The sequence below is a fragment of the Bos indicus genome, chromosome 11 (genome assembly GCF_029378745.1).
Source record: "Bos indicus isolate NIAB-ARS_2022 breed Sahiwal x Tharparkar chromosome 11, NIAB-ARS_B.indTharparkar_mat_pri_1.0, whole genome shotgun sequence".
NCBI lineage: Eukaryota > Metazoa > Chordata > Mammalia > Artiodactyla > Bovidae > Bos > Bos indicus.
Window position 1 is genome coordinate 63,267,687 of NC_091770.1, and position 16,457 is coordinate 63,284,143.

General features: G+C 39.2%; 1 protein-coding gene across 2 annotated transcripts in view; it reads right to left on the bottom strand.

Moving 5' to 3' along the window:
- The window catches only part of RAB1A (RAB1A, member RAS oncogene family), a 29,898-nt gene extending 17,352 nt beyond the window's left edge, over positions 1–12,546 (bottom strand). The window contains exon 1 of one of the 2 annotated variants that reach the window (XM_070798886.1): positions 12,301–12,546. In XM_070798886.1, coding sequence (XP_070654987.1) covers positions 12,301–12,323 — 23 coding nt within the window. In that variant the 5' untranslated portion in view covers positions 12,324–12,546. The remainder of the gene's footprint in view (positions 1–12,300) is intronic. The other variant, XM_019970404.2, reaches the window with a different exon arrangement.
- Positions 12,547–16,457: the final 3,911 nt, after the last annotated feature.

The following is a 16,457-nucleotide window of genomic DNA, read 5'->3' on the forward strand; positions in this document are numbered from 1 at the left end:
AAACAATCATGTACTGGATTATAACCGAAAGAATAAAATAAATATCCCTGAGTCCATAAGGGTACAATGATTAACTAAATAGAGAAAGGACAACTCTTCCTTATGCGAGGATTCCAAATAATACATGTAGAAGGAATAAGAGAAGTAGAAAATCACTAGCAGAGTCACGCTACAGACAAGAGCCACTGATGAATGCTAAAATTAGTGGGTGAAACTTCAAGGAGAGTTAAGGTATCTGCATGACCTCAAAATACGCCCCCCACCTCAAATGTTTATTACCACAGTGGTTTTAACACAGGCCCACAAATCCTCTGCACACTCCTCCCTCCAGGAGATGGAGCCTCTTTAGCTCCCTTCCCCTGAGGGTGGGTTGGTTCTTAATGACTGGTTTCTAACACTGTATGACAAGGGAAAAATAGTTATTTTACAATGGAGAAACCTGACAGATGCCACCTTTACAAAGCGATCAAGGTGAACATGACCAGCAATGTCACACTGGTATCACGGACCTTCTGATATGATGTAATGAGTAGAGTGCTTCACCTCTATGGGGTGTGTGTGTGTGTGTGTTAGTCACTGAGTCATGTCCGACTTTTTGCGACTCCACAGACTGTAGCCCACCAGGCTTCTCTGTCCATGGAATTCTCCAGGCAAGACTACTGGAGAGGATTGCCATTCCCTTCTCCAGAGTAACTTCCCAACCCAGGAATCGAACCCTGGCCTTCTGCATGGCAGGCAGATTCTTTACCGTTTGAGCTACAGGGAAGTCTCACCTCTATGGTATCTCTTCCCAAATCTATAACCTCATCTAATCAAAAGAAAACATCAGACAAATGCAAATTGAGGGAAATTTACAAAATACCTAAGCTCTTCAAAACTGCCAAGATAATGAAAAACTACACTAATAAACTCAGATTGAAGGAGGCTGCTGCTGCTAAGTCGCTTCAGTCGTGTCCAACCCTGTGCGACCCCATAGACGGCAGCCCATCAGGCTCCACCGTCCCTGGGATTCTGCAGGCAAGAACACTGGAGCGGGTTGCCATTTCCTTCTCCAACGCATGAAAGTGAAAAGTCAAAGTGAAGTCACTTAGTTGTTCCCGACTCTTAGCAACCCCAGGGACTGGAGCCTACCAGGCTCCTCCGTCCATGGGATTTTCCAGGCAAGAGTACTGGAGTGGGGTGCCACTGCCTTCTCCGGAAGGAGGCTAATATGATATAATAATTAAATACAACATGGTCTCTTGGTTTACATTCTGGAACAGAAAACGACATTAGTGCAAAAACTGGAGAAACTGAAATAAAACTCTATAGTTTAGTTCAGTTTACCCATGTTAACGTCTTAATTCTGATAAATGTACCATGGTATATAAGATGCTAACATTAGGGGAAGTTGGACAAAGGCATACAGGAATTTTCTGTACTACTTTTACAATTCTTCTGTGAATCTAAATTTACTTCAAAATAAAAAGATTTTAGAAAAACAAACTATGAGGACATTAATGAAATAAGTATAATCTAATTGAAAAAAGCTAGCTCCTGATGTTTTTTAAATGTGAGAGATACATTTTGTGTTTTCTTGAGTTAAATCAACAATCATAAATCATGGTGGAATCTGTAAAATAAAAACTTTGGTTTTGAGGCACAAGTATTTTTTCAGAAAATTACTGAAAAGTGGACATAATTCAGTGAGAAAGTAAGACCGTTAAGAATGACAAAGATTAAGACTGCATGGAAGGGGGGCAGATTCAGCCTTTTAACAACTGGATGGTGGGATGCCAAAGGCAACAGCAAGTGAAAAATTATTTTTGTCATCAGTTTCTCCTTAGGTCAACTCATGGTCTACTTTTTCAATACTGCAGACCCTTTATTTCCATTATTTATGATCTGAACATAATCTTAATACCCATGCCATTTTTGCATGTAAGCATTAATACGTTCCATACCTTAAAAAAAAATCACTATTGTGAGAGCATGAAAACAGTATTTTTAAAAAGTTACTTAAAACCCATTTCTATTAAAAATTCTATTTAGATAAAATGCTTTCCTTTTTATGAAGTTACCAAACTGCATACATAAAATAGGAAGTAGGAGATGAATCTGCTTGTTGCTCAATCTAAAATACTACTCAGAATTCCATTATATCAAGAGACTATTACATGATATACTACTATGTAAAAAGATTATAGAACATCTTTGTCCAGTATAACCCATTATTGTTAAAAAACAATTTGTACACACATCAAAGATTTGGGGAAAGAAGTAAACACTTCTAAACTGTATGATTATACTTGTCTTTTCTTTCTATTTTTAAAATGTCTACAATCACAGTTACTACTTTTCTAAGCAGAAAAAAAAAATGCTATTTGAGGAAAAAATTTTAATCAATGGCTTATTCAGTGACTAAACAACCTAATGAGTTCTTTCAGCATACCTGCCGTAACACAAATGACACCTAGGTAGGCAGAGTAGGTCAAGGCTGGAAGCGGTAGCACTGGCACACTCCCAATATAAGCAACAAAGACATGAATCAACTTTTTGGATTAAATAAAAATAAACATTTTTTATCTTCTTTTATGAAATAAAATTTGGATTATCACATACAGTTCACCTGTCAATGAAAACGTTACAAAAGAAAGTTGACTGACATTAACACAACTTCCAACATACACTTTGGAAACACACCAAGGAAGACAAGACAAAAGTGAACAGTGGAGAATTATATAATTGTTTTTATCCAAATGGTACCCCCAAAACACAAATTTCACAATGTCAGTTATAAGTATACCTTAGAACAGACCAGCTATTTTAAAAAGTTAAATGGAACCTGTAATTTCTTCTCTTTCACCTAGAACAAGTTCACTTGCATGACATGAAACATGTAGTTTAATCTTTTTATAAAATCATACTTGAAAACAGCCTAAAACTAAGCTCATATAACAAATTTAAAACAAAAGTCATGATTATGAGATTATGATACAGTGGGCCCAACAAATTTTAATTCATCTTTAAACTACACACTAGCCTATTAGCCTTTGGAGTTTAAAACAATTAATAAAACCTTGGCGCTGCAACAATTGTGCATGACATCAACTCTTCTTCTTTACTCACTTTAAGTATGCTCCACAGAACACAATTCAAAATTGATCATTAGGCTAGAGAAAAGAGGTAAGAGAGGTAAGAAATTTTTCATATGCTTCAATTGTATTGTTTGAATTTTATAGAGCACATATTACTTTTCTGGTTAAATTAATAAAAACTAAATAAACCTTCAGTAATGGCCAAAAGCAACCTGTTAGTCAAAATAAACAATTAAGAATCTGAGAGGGCAACAGTCTTTCCTTCATATTTAAAAAAATAGCCAAGCAATTAAAAAAAAAAAAACTCTCCCCACAATTGACCACTAAAACCACAACTAAATAAAATATATTTAGAGACAATAGATTAATTTTCGAGGTTCCATTTTAGGCTCTGTTTAAAAGTGTTCCAAAAACCCAAAGATGGAATTCTGAAAATGAGAGAAAATTTGGTTGATTGGAAGTGGTAAGCCATACAAGAGGACAGAAGAGTAAATGGTCTTAAAACGCATTTAACGGCAAACATTTGCTGAAAAACACACCAAGTGTGCACTACCTCCTTACCTTTCAAAGCCTGCATGGGTTTTAGAGCTGGAAAGACCTGTATTTGAATTCAGGCTCCATCATATACTAGCTACAAAATCTTAAGGCAAGGTACTCACCTATCACTATGAGGCTCTATTTCTTCATCTGTAAAAAGATTCAATTAGCACACTACCACCCAATTAGAGGGCTTCCCAGGTGGCTCAGTGATAAAGAATCCACCTGCCAATGCAGGAGACGCTAAAGATGAGGGTTCGATCCCTGGGTTGGGAGGATCCCCTGGAGCAAGGAAATAGCAACCTACTCCAATATTCTTGCCTGGAAAATTCCATGGACTGAGGGCTACAGTATATGGGGTTGCAAAGAGTCAGACACCACTGAGCACACAGGCACACACTTGAACCACCTGATTAGGCTCTGGTCAAGATTATAAATACCGCCTCTAAAATACTTAGCAGTGTCTGGTACATTACAGGAACACAATAAGTGGCAATTATTATTGTCCCTTCCTCCCTCCAATCCAGGATGTAACCTGATGAAAAAATTCAAGCACTACGGACAAAAATGTTGAAGCTGTTTATCCAAAGTTTTTGTACAGATGATGTGTGACAAATTATCACAGAAGTTTACCAGTTTAATTTATAATATAAAGTGCAAAAATAACCAGGTAACAGTTATAAGTACAACGATCACAACTAGCAACACATATAACCGTAAAATGGTCTGCAGCAAATAAGCCTACCTCTCCAGTAAAAGAAAGGCATTTTGCTTTATCTGCTTTTCTCACAGAAAAGGCTTGCATGACTTTAAGGCACCAAGTAGTCAAGAGGAGTCATGAGGAAAAAAAAATAGTCATGAGAGTAGAAAAACTGAAAATGGATACAATAATTAACTTCAAGTCGAGAGAAGCTCTAAAGATCAACCTAACACAAGATGTGAAGAAAGTCAAAGGCCTATTAACAATATGTACCTCACAAACCCTTAACATTTTTTTAAATTTTTTTATCGAAGGATAACTGGTTTACAGAATTTTGTTTTCTGTCAAACCTCAACATGAATCAGCCATAGAAGGGAGAGGATATATGTATACTTTCTTAACATTTTAAAAAGACCTCTCCAGTCAAGAATTTTAGACATAGTTGGCCACAGAAATGCTAGTTGCCTAATCAACTGGCTTAATTTCGAATTCCTAGAAGTTAACCACACACAGTAAACTGGAAACAGCATACCTGGACTGTAAAATCACAGGCCCTTGAGTTAAAATCCCAATTCTACTGCATTTAACTCTTCTCTACCTCCAACTCCTGTAAAATTAGGACCCTATTTCTTCATTGGATTAGGGGAAATAATGGACATACATAAAATTTCTGACTAGAGGTGGGAACTCAAAGTTGTCCCTATTGATCTTAACTCAAGACTAGCACCAGGGCTTCTGCAGAGTCCTCCTCAGTGCTCTGTTCTTCTCCAGCTAAATCAACATAACTGAAACTTTCTGTCAATAATTGAAATCCTAGGCCCCTTCTCCAATTTTTTGCACTATTATGCCATCATATTCTCTACCAAAAAATCACAAGATTTGATTTGCACTAATACTGTTAAATTGATTATACTTGCTTAAGTTTGAGTCATCTTAACTAACTGGTAAGCATCTGGGAGCAAAGTCTATGTTGTATAATCAAAAATAAAAACCCCTCAACTCCTAGCATAGTGTGATGACAAAACTGGCTGGCTGTTTTCTTTATCAAGCTTTTTCTCCAAGGAAATTAGATTTTTGCGTGTGTATGCTCACTGAAAGATTTTAAATATCTGTATTGCAAACATTTTTCAAATAGACAGGTCAGTGATCCATGTTTGATGATTAAATGTGTTAGAAAAACTTTAACAAGCTCAAAAGGCATAAACGGACTGTATGAAGTAAGTGGTAGTCTGAACTTAAACCTATGGTTTTCAACTCGAAATGCTTAGTTTTCTTTCCCTCCCATTTCTCACCAAGTCCCTCGATATATTTTACACTCTTAGATGATAATAAAGTCAGTATACAAGTCCTACTTTATATATAACCTATCAGAATGAATCAAGCCATCTATGAACTAGCACACAGAACCTGAACAAATATAAAGTGTAACTTACTGCTTAAATTAACTTAGAACATTTGTTTTAGTAGAGAGTAAGCTCAGCTCAAAACAGCATGGTAAATTTTGGAGTTCTGACTTCGTTAGCTTCAGTAAGTGATGAACCCAATGGCTCTTTATGAGGACAAATGCCACCCACCAACCTATAAATTAAGCACCAAATAATTAATAATTTGACAAAGTTGCTTAAATTATCCTTTTATAAATTTAACTATTTTTATAAATCCCATATAATTCAATTAAGAATATATTACATATTACTCTGATCTAGGCATTTACCCTAATGACATCCATACGAATTTTAGGGCAATAAAGATACTGCAGAGATGACATTGTTGTTTATCTGAACACTAATGCTGTTTGAACTTAGTGTCTTTGTTTCAAGAATCTTGGAAACACTTCATCTATCAGTAACTTAATGAGAAACAAACAGGTAAACGTTTTAATAAAAGAAGAAGAAAAGAAAAGCACAGACTAGGTCATCAAAATAAGCCATACCCAAACAAATCTCACATTTTGAAATTAGTTCAAGATCCCAGATTTAAAACTAAAATCTGTCCCCCTTGGGTTTCTACATTTCAAAAGAATGGTAGTGAAAATTCTCTTTTCTGTTTTCAATCTTCTACATCAGGCATTTATAACATGAGGTTCATGAGTACGCTCAGGGAATGTGAACAACTTGCAACTTTATGCAGAATACTATGAGTATGTATATACACAGGACAGATCCATAGTGTTTATCAAATATTCCCAAGGGTACATGACCATAAATGGGTTAAGAATAACTGCCCTAAATGGGCAGAGCAGCAAGTACAAGTAGTAATTCCATTTAAGTACTATTGTTATTCAAAGAAAATACAGTCAGACAAGTTAAATTCATCACTGTCCTGGAAAACTTCAATTATATAATTCACTCAATCTCATTTGTAAAGCTCACTAGTCTGAGGTACAGAGTGCATAAAACGCCCTATGTGAAGACCCTAGCCAAGTAGCTGGCACAGAGAGTAAGTACTTGTCAATTAGTAGCTATTATTATTAAAAATAATGTTTCCAAAGAGTCATTCTTATGAGCAAAAGTAATACTACCTGTCAAAATCTATAAACATGGAACAGAGCAAACTTAATTGGAACCTATCACCAACCTTGGATTTAATAAACTGACCCATCAGTCACAAAAGTACCAAGGACACTTCCTACTTCTCCTTTGTACCCTATTTCTTCACATATTTAAGTAAATAAACAAACCAATAAACATTTATTCTCTGGCTCCCTAAAGCCTCAGGATTATTTTCCCTTTAAGTATCATTACACCACTACCCTTTTATAATTTGAAACATCACAGGGTGGGTCCAAGGAAAAGCCAAGTCTTCAGTTTTCTTCCCTGAATTCTATTCCTGATATCAAAGAAGCAATCTCTCCTCAGCCCCACCTTCTACAAGGAAACAGTGGAAAACAGTGGAAAAGTCTGACTGTTCTGCTCTCCGAGAGCAGGGCGGGGAGGTCGTCATTTTGTCTAACTCTTACTAAAACTTCAAAATGCAGTTCAGACGAACAGTAGTAAAAAGCAGCAAAGTCAACACATCTAAGATATCTCAGGCACTGGCATCCTACACCCATTTTTAGTTTCTCTTCATCTTTTTATTTTGCAAATTTAAAAAAAAATCTCAGAATCTTAAAAGGCATTTTATTTAACCCCATTTCATACATTAGGAAAGAGACAAGAGTAGGTGACAGCAAAAGGAAGCTCTTAACTATCAAAAATGAAACTTAACTATTACAACTACAAGTGGTAGAACCATCATATATGTAGTCAGAAGTTGCCAAGGAGAGCAAAAAACACATACACAGCCAAAGGACTGCTGATGGGATATGAATGTAACAAGAGGTTAAGCACTTTTTACATCACTTAGAAAAATCACTTATTGCTTCTAGAACAAAAATTGAAATACTAAAGAAATAAAACTACTCACAAAGCAAAATTCTCTTTAAAAGTCAACTAAACAGTTGGCAAGAGAACACCGGATTCTAAAGCTCTTCTATCTTAAAAAAAAAAAACTTTGAATATATAAGACACTGTCAACATCCTATACTTTAACCTATTCGTGATGAAAAGGAGAAGAAATTTTAAATGTAAAATTTCAGTTTCTTTAAATGATCCTACAAGATCATCCACTCACACCAAACTCGTAAGATGTATTTTGTGGAAAGTCTACATAGGTACTGGCAACTTAACACTATGCAGAGAAATTACATACACTGCTTCTCTACAGACATTAAATAGTCATATTCTGGACAGTGAGAATACTTGAAACTTCTTTGAATTTCCCAAATCACTACTAACACCATCAAAAAGTCATCAAAGCAACCAACAAAAATAAAACCTATTTTTAGTTGGTTTCTGCTTCTCTTCTAATAAAAAAATTCTAACTAAAAATTATGTAAAAGGCAATAATGATGTATTTATTAATGAAATTACACTGTTAGCCAGATAATAGAACTGATTTAACTTGTTTTTACTTTCAAATCCTTAAATTAAAAGACTTATTCAAAGCATAGCACTGGCAAAAAAAAAAAAAAAAAAAAGTCAAATGTTCCTTGAATCTACCATGACAGAAAACAAAGTTTAGGAGACTGATTAAAACGTATGCCATAATTATGTTAAAATGTAAAAAAACAAGGTTAAAAATTTTTTTTTTCTTTTATAAATTTTTCTGCAATGAACTAGTTGATCTAGGGACTATCCTGGTGGCGCAGTGGATAAGAATCCATCTGCCAATGCAGAAAACATGGGTTCCATCCCTGCTCCAGGAAGATTCCACATATGGTGGAGCAACCGAGCCCTCTGGACTGAGGCCTGCACGCTCTAGGGCCCATGAGCCACAACGAATGAGTCCCTGTGCCACAACTCTGCAACAAGAGAAGCCACCACAATGAGAAGCAAGAGCACCCAAACTAGAGTAGCCACCACTCGCAGCAACTAGAGAAAGCCCTCGTGCAACAACAAAGACTAAGAGCAGCCAAAAATATATAAAGTGGTATATACTTGTCAAAAAAAAATGTGATCTTAAAACAAAAAAAACTAGCCAATCCAAAGACACTACTACATATAGGTCTTCTGACTGGAGTTAACTGGTTGAGAGAGGTACACGTATTTCATTCTTAACATACTCCTTATAGATGAAGCAGCCAAAATGATTTTGATGCTAAAAAAAAAATCCAACAGAAGCTAGTGGATTAGGAAAAATGCCTCTGGTATGAGAATAATGTTAAGCATTTCTTAACCAGTGTGCTGAAATAATCACTGCCTGCTTCACCTCCTAGCTCAGGAAAATTAAAATCTTTCTTCAAATCTCCAGAAGAAAAAAAAAAAAGAGCTTTGATGCTTTCCATCTACTTTTTCCACTGCTCAGACTCCACTCTGGTTGCATTTTGTTTTTGTTTGTAGTATTTGAAGTTCAAATGAGTCAGTCATTACCCTTAATTTCTGCTAATAAAGATAACCCAGGACCATTTCTCCCAAATCAGCCAAATAACATGGAAAGTAGTCAAAGAAAAAGCTTCAGATTTAATCATTAATGGACATATTTCTTATTCTCTTCACTCTCAAACCAAAAACTTACAACTTAAAGATAATAAAATAAAAGCATTTAGTAATAAAGCTACCAACAGGTAATCGTGTCAACCTACACAAATCTAAAATCTTGTTCATTCTGAGAGAACCAAACTTTTGTCAAGAACGCATTTTCATTACCAAATTCAGCAGCACCCATACAACAGATTTTAAAAGTTTCTATAAGGGGTAAGAAGAATATGACAAACCAAAGCAAGGAACATCTGGGGTGCACCTGTAAATATTCCCTTGTATTCTATTGTTTCAAATTAGCATATAAAGTGTACACTATAATACATGTGTATTATATAATGCACTATATTGTAGCTGGCATATAATAAGTGGCCATAAATGTTAGCTATTAGGGTAACACTGTGGAATCATAAAAGGCACTCATCCATTACAAGTTTTAGCTTAATAAAAAAAAAATTTTTAACTTAATAAAAAAACCTTTGATTTTAAAGTTTAGAACACGGTTTTAAAGCAATTGGGCTTGTGTCTGGGTGATTAAACTCTAAGAATTTCCTTCTTTTCTCTAGTTCCCAATTTTTCTCTAATTACTTTAATGATGCTAATAAACTTGATTAAAGACAAGAAGAAATTGCTGAAGTCAGATTCTAAAAATCTGCTTGCTGGTTGTCCTTGTGACCATTCATAATAAAATACCACCTCTTCTCACCTTAAGTACTTTTCACTAGTGCTTTTCCCAAGGTTTTCCCAAGCTACTAGGTCATTTTACTTAAGAGACAGCCTAGAATATAAATACAGTAGCCCAGGTACTGGCACACTCCATGCCATAAAAATATAAAAATGATTTCTGGGATTGATTCTGTTGAGGTCATTAATCTAGAACCCTCAAAATAAAGGATGGTTTGACACTCTACTTAAGAATTACTATCCCTGTCATTTATTAACCATTCTTCTTTCTTCTTCCCTCCTGAACAATCGTTCTCACTCCCTCTGCTTCTCCAAATCAAATGCTAATAATTCCCTTACTGGTTTATTCTCTATAAGGTCTTTCTGAACCATACCAGGCAACCACAACCCCATAACTACTTTTAAAATCTTGTGGCTCCAATCCATGTCACACATCTGGAACTTGCCGTATCTACTGGTATTTAACATATATAATATCTATTTTTTTTGTATTCCATTATAAATTCCTTGAAGATAAAGGTTATATTCCTAAATTTTACTGTGACTGGAAAGCCTTATACAATGATGTACCCTGCTCTTACAAGTTTACCAAATCCTTTTACATATACATAACCCCGATAGGAATAAACAGTTGTCCTATTTTACAAAAGGAGAAATAAATTCAGACTCTATACATGTAGCAAATTTAAGAAACTCCCTAAACATAAGACAAACCTCTATAAAATGGAAAATCCATGTACTTTACTGTTGCCAGGACAACTTCTAAATTAGAGGCCTCAAGTTCAACTCTGTCCAACTATGCAAAACCAACTTTGTCCTTGCAGCCCTTGATAAAAAACTGCCAGCATAGCAAACAGGACACTATTAGAACACTATCTTCAACTTCTTAAAGTATATAAAATTTTAATAAAGTACTACAGCTTCTGTTTATAACAGAAAGGGACATTTCGGCGTCAAACCACAGTATTACAAAAGTTGAAGTCAGAATGCATTTTGCAAGAGCCATGTGACACACACATGATAGTCAGCTAAACCCATGGGTGTACCTTTTAGGGGAAATATTTAGCAGTAATTGACCAAAACAGCAAATAAACTCAACATTTAGGTCAAAGACTGATCTCTGCTTTAAAAAATTCCCCATCTCCCCCCAAATCCTTCTGACACAGAGGAGGAATACCAATTAAATCTCCTTCAATTATTCACTAATTTCAAAATGCAAACTGTAGAAGGATGTTTTTAAGGGCCACTAAGGAGAGCCCAACAAAGTCTTCCTAAGGAAAGAAACACCGGTTCCCATGAAAGGTGACAGGTGTGTCACATCTGCTGTGGTGACTTCTTGAGGAAGCAAGAAAAAGAAATGCATTAACTTTTCATGACACGTCACAGAACCTCATTCCCTATCTGCAAGCCTTCAAGTAGGTAATTCAAAACATACAGATCTATCAAAGGGCCCATTCGTTTTTCTTGCAACTTTACGGCAAAGCCTTGCTTTTATTTGGTAATATCACAAAGACGTCCCTAGGTTTGGTGCTAGTGTTTTGTTTTTCCCTTGACCTACACAAGGCAAAAGGACTTCGGTGTCCTCTAAAAAAAAATTCTCACAAACGCCCAGGTTTTTCAGGAAGGCAATGGGCCCGCTGAGTTCGTAAAGAACTCCAGGAAATAACTAAAAAACAGAACTAAAATTTTTAAATCGATTCTCACCATCTATTTATTCCCCGCAATCTCATGCAGCCCTGAAAAGCATCCATATTACCTGCAACCTGGAGAGGAGGGTGGAAGAAATAGCCAACAAGCTCAAGATTTACAAGTAAAGCTGGTTTCCACCCCGAGGGTTCTGACAGCTCCGCAGAGCGCGGGCGTAGGGTCTGACAATGCCCTCTAAGAGAGTTGTCTCACCTCATCCCCACTCCTTAAAAAACTGGCCCTCCTTGAAAAGTCACTGCTTCCAAGAAAAGCTACCCCTTCCCACGGCCCCACCACCGACTCCCGGACGCCCCAACCCTCTTCGCGGACTGCCCCTACACACCGGCCCGGCACTCGGGCCAGTACTACAAAACAAACCCGGTCCAGGCCCAGGCGGCTCACCCCTCCGGCCCGACCCCTCCCCTCGACCGCCCCTCCTCCGTCAGACAATGGGGCCCGACTCCCAGCCGCCAACCTCTCCTGACCCGTCACCCTTACCTCGCCGAGGCCGAGGCCCATTCCTCCGCCCTCCTCGCCCCCTCTAAGCCTTCCCAAGGTGGCCCAGGGACCCAGCCGACCGGTGCTCCCCTGCACTCACTATTCGGGATTCATGCTGGACATGTCACTGCAGCTGCCGCCGCCGCCACCGCCGCCCTTGCTGCTGCAGCCGCCGCCCTGACTCTCCGCGCCACGGGTAGTCGAAGGAGAGGAATGAGATAGGCTGTTCCAGGAGAGCAAACGTCTTTACCCCACTCCGTCCCCTTAGAACACAATCAGCAGCCGCCACCACTCAGCTATCGCTTCCACCCAAAATGGCCGCCGGCGAACCAGGAAATAGGAAAGCCTTAGACCGAGGGGCCTTTACACAGCCCAAAGGGCGGCCGCACCGCATGGCATGCCGGGAAAGAGAGTTGCGAGCGCGGCTGCGGGCCCTGGGGAACCACGGTACAGGGCCAAGACCTGGACTCAGCTTCCCACCAAGCCCCGCGCTTCTGGCGCACGCGTACTTGAGGGGCTGTCGCTCGCCCCATTCCCCCCTCTCTCAACCCCCCCGCGCTCCGCCCCTCCCTGCTCCCCTCCCCGCTGACTCGCTGGCTAGGACTTCGCTCGGACTCCCCCTAGCGGATTGGCTAAGGCCGAGCGGCCCTGGTGATGTCATCAGTGAGACGTGGCAGCCGGGCGAGTCAGCGCCCCACGGGGGAGGGGGAGGGGAGGGACAGAGGGCGGTGCCGGCTGCTGGCGGAAGAAGGGGGTGGGGATCCCGGGACCCTGCGGGCTGGGGAGAGAGGGGTCGGAGCCCGAGGGACCCTGAGAGCCTAGGCGGAGGGAAGGGGAACTAGGGGATCTTGGCTCTTGTGTGCCTTTTGCTGGTCTGACCTGCTTCAGGTTTGAGCTTCCCCGCTGGTCCCAGGATGTCCGCTCTAAAGATGGAAGAAGACTCGAGGGGCCTCTGCGGAAAACTTTGGGTCTCTGGAAAACACGAAGCCTTTCTTTTCCGTTCTCTGCCTCACTCAACCAACGCCATTAGGTCTGGTCATCGACCAGTGTTGGCACGACCATTTTATTTTTTTATTTCTTACTATTCCCTTTCCAGCCCTGCTCTGATCACCTCAGCCTGGATATTGCAGCAGTCTACGAGTGGACTATCTGCTTCTGCCTCTACTCCGCCCCAAGCCATTTGCACTCACATCCAGATTTATCTTCCTGAAACATTTCCATCTCTAACCCCACACCTTTCAGTGCCTCCCCATTGCGTGGACAGGACACAAGCCTGAGCCAAACAAAAATTAGTAATCTTCCTGCCCTGGTTCCAGCCTTCGAGTTGAAATGTACTTATTTTTAGTTGCTATTTAATTCTGAGCCATTCTACAAGATTGGAAAGTAATAAGCGATAGTGCAGATCATTACTGTATAATGCCTGGAAACTCCAGAAGTAACATGAACACACTTCAAAAAAAAACATATTAACAGCTCTTTTTAATCAGCTCAGGAATTTAAATCTCCACTGAACTTTAACATTTTATCTTGAGTTAATTACAAAGGGCATGGTATAATACACTGGTCAAAGTTTATCCTCCAACTTGTTCTTAGAACCAAGAAAATTATCTCCAAAGACATTGCAAGATCACTTTAAATTCCCATAACATCAAAATATGGAAGGAAAGCAGTTTTTGTTTCTATTTACCCACTGTACCCCGTTAGCACACAAATACAACACATGTGCTTTAGTTGACCACCTCAGCAAACTGTAGGCTAGAATTCCTCTTTATCATGTTGGCTTCTGAAACGAATGTGATCAACACATCAGGAAAATACCCTGAATGGATCAATGATAGTCATCAAAAAGTGTATTTTATCCTAGACTCTCATCTCTTCCTGCTTATTGTGATTGCACAGAAGAAAAACTCAGAAAACCTCTGAAGAATTCATCTTGAGCCAAGGATAAAAAATTTAACCTGTTCCTGTCCTTGAAGGTATACCCATAATATTGTTGTTATTTAGACCCTGTGGAACCCACCAAGCTCCTCTGTCCATAGGATTTCACAGGCAAGAATACTGAAGTGGGTTGCGGATTTCTATTCCAGGCGATCTTCCAGACCCAGGGATCAAACCCACATCTCCTGATTCTTTACCACTGAGCCACCTGGCTATACTTTCTTTAATTATTTATGTCCTTTCCTAACAAATAACCAATCACCTTTAACCTAAGTGAGAGAGTAGTTGTGAGAATTAAAACATTATAAAGTATATAGTACAGTGACTTTGAGGATACTTGGTAAATAGTAACGACCTTTCTCCCCGAAAATTTTAAATGTACCTGCTGTATACCACGGAGAAGGCAATGGCACCCCACTCTAGTACTCTTGCCTGGAAAATCCATGGACAGAGGAGCCTGGTAGGCTGCAGTCCATGGGGTCGCTAAAAGTCGGGAACGAATGAGCGACTTCACTTTCACTTTTCACTTTCATGCATTGAAGAAGGAAATGGCAACCCACTCCAGTGTTCCTGCCTGGAGAATCCCAGGGACGGGGGAGCCTGGTGGGCTGCCGTCTCTGGGGTCGCACAGAGTTGGACACGACTGAAGCAACTTAGCAGCTGTATACCAAAGACAGAATGCTTTATATCCTAGTTGTGATGTATTAATAGAATGCAAGGAGCTTAGAGGCAGTGGTGCCTAGACGTTTCCCAGCCCACGATGGTGGTTTACTTGCTAAGTCGAGTCTGACTCTTGCAACCCCATGGACTATAGCCTGCCAGGCTCCTCTGTCCATGGGATTCTCCAGGCAAGAATACTGAAGTGGGTTGCCATTTCCTCCTCCAGGGGATCTTCCAGAGGAAGAACCAGGAATCAAACCTGGATCTCCTTCATTGTAGGCAGGTTCTTTACCAACTGAGCTACAAGGCAAACCCATACTACACCTTGTATGTCATTTACATTGACTTCCTTCCCCCAAAAGTGTCAGTTTTGCTGATTCAAACCTTAATATATTTTAGTAGTTGATTGGTTTATTTTTGGATGTATCGGTTCTTATCCGCGGCATGCAGGCTTCTCTAGCTGTGGCACGTAGGCTCCAGAACATGTGCACTCAGTAGTGGCAGCACTGGCCTTAGTTACCTTGTGGCACATGGGATCTTAGTTCCCTGACTGGGTGTTGAACCCACGTCCCCTGCATTGCAAGGCTGATTCTTAGCCATTGGACCACCAAGGGAGTCCCGATATATTTTATATGAGGTGCTTAAGAGTAGTTACTTTTATAGTTCAGATTAATAGCTCAATAATTCATTAAACTAGCATGAGCCCTGTTGATTGCTCCTATTGTTAACTCTCCTAGGGCTGTATATCCATTTGCTATTTGGCTCGTTCTTTTCTTTCTTCCTTTTTCCCTTCCTTTCTTTTCCTATTCTTCCCTTTTTCTTTTATTAAATATTTATGACCTGCCTTGTAATAAATATGCTTGGAACTATAAGGAATACAAAAGTGAATGATTACAGTTCTCTGTCTGTGAGATAACAACCTATTGAGAGAAAGATGTGTATACAAACAAGGCTTAGAGAGGGAAATACAAAAATAAATTTAAATGATACAATGTGTATAGGGACAGAAATCAGAACAGTGACTGCCGAAAACTGGGAATGGGATGAGGGAATTGTTCACAAGGAGACACAAGGGAACTTTGGGCTTTGATGGAAAGACTCTATTGCTTCATTGTGGGGACGGTTAGTTACTCAACTATATATGCCGTGTCAAAACTTGTAGAACTATACACCTAAAAGGGGTAAATTTGATAGTGTATAAATTATACCCAGATTACGAACCTGACCTTCAAAAATGATATGGGATGGAAGTACAGAGGAGGGAAATAATTTCAACTCAAACTATTGGGAATGCTTTCATGAAGGAGGTGATATTTGAATTAAGTCTTGAAAAAGAATAAAATTTTAATTATTGGCAGAGATGGGGGAGAGGGAGAATGACAAAAGAAAGTGAGCACAAGCCTGGAAATGTGAAAATACCCATGTGTTTAGGGAATGGTAGTCACAGATTCCATGGGAGATGAGATAGGCGGTATTTAGATTAAAGTAAGATGGTGGGGAGCTCCAAATACCTGCTAAAGAGTTTCAACCTTCTTCACTAGGCAATGGAGAACCAAGAAAGTGTCCAAGAAGGAAAGTAAGGAGACTACCTCAGTATTCTAAAGGGAGCATTCTGGAGTTCCATGGAGACTAAAGGTAGGAAGATTAGTTAAAAGGTAG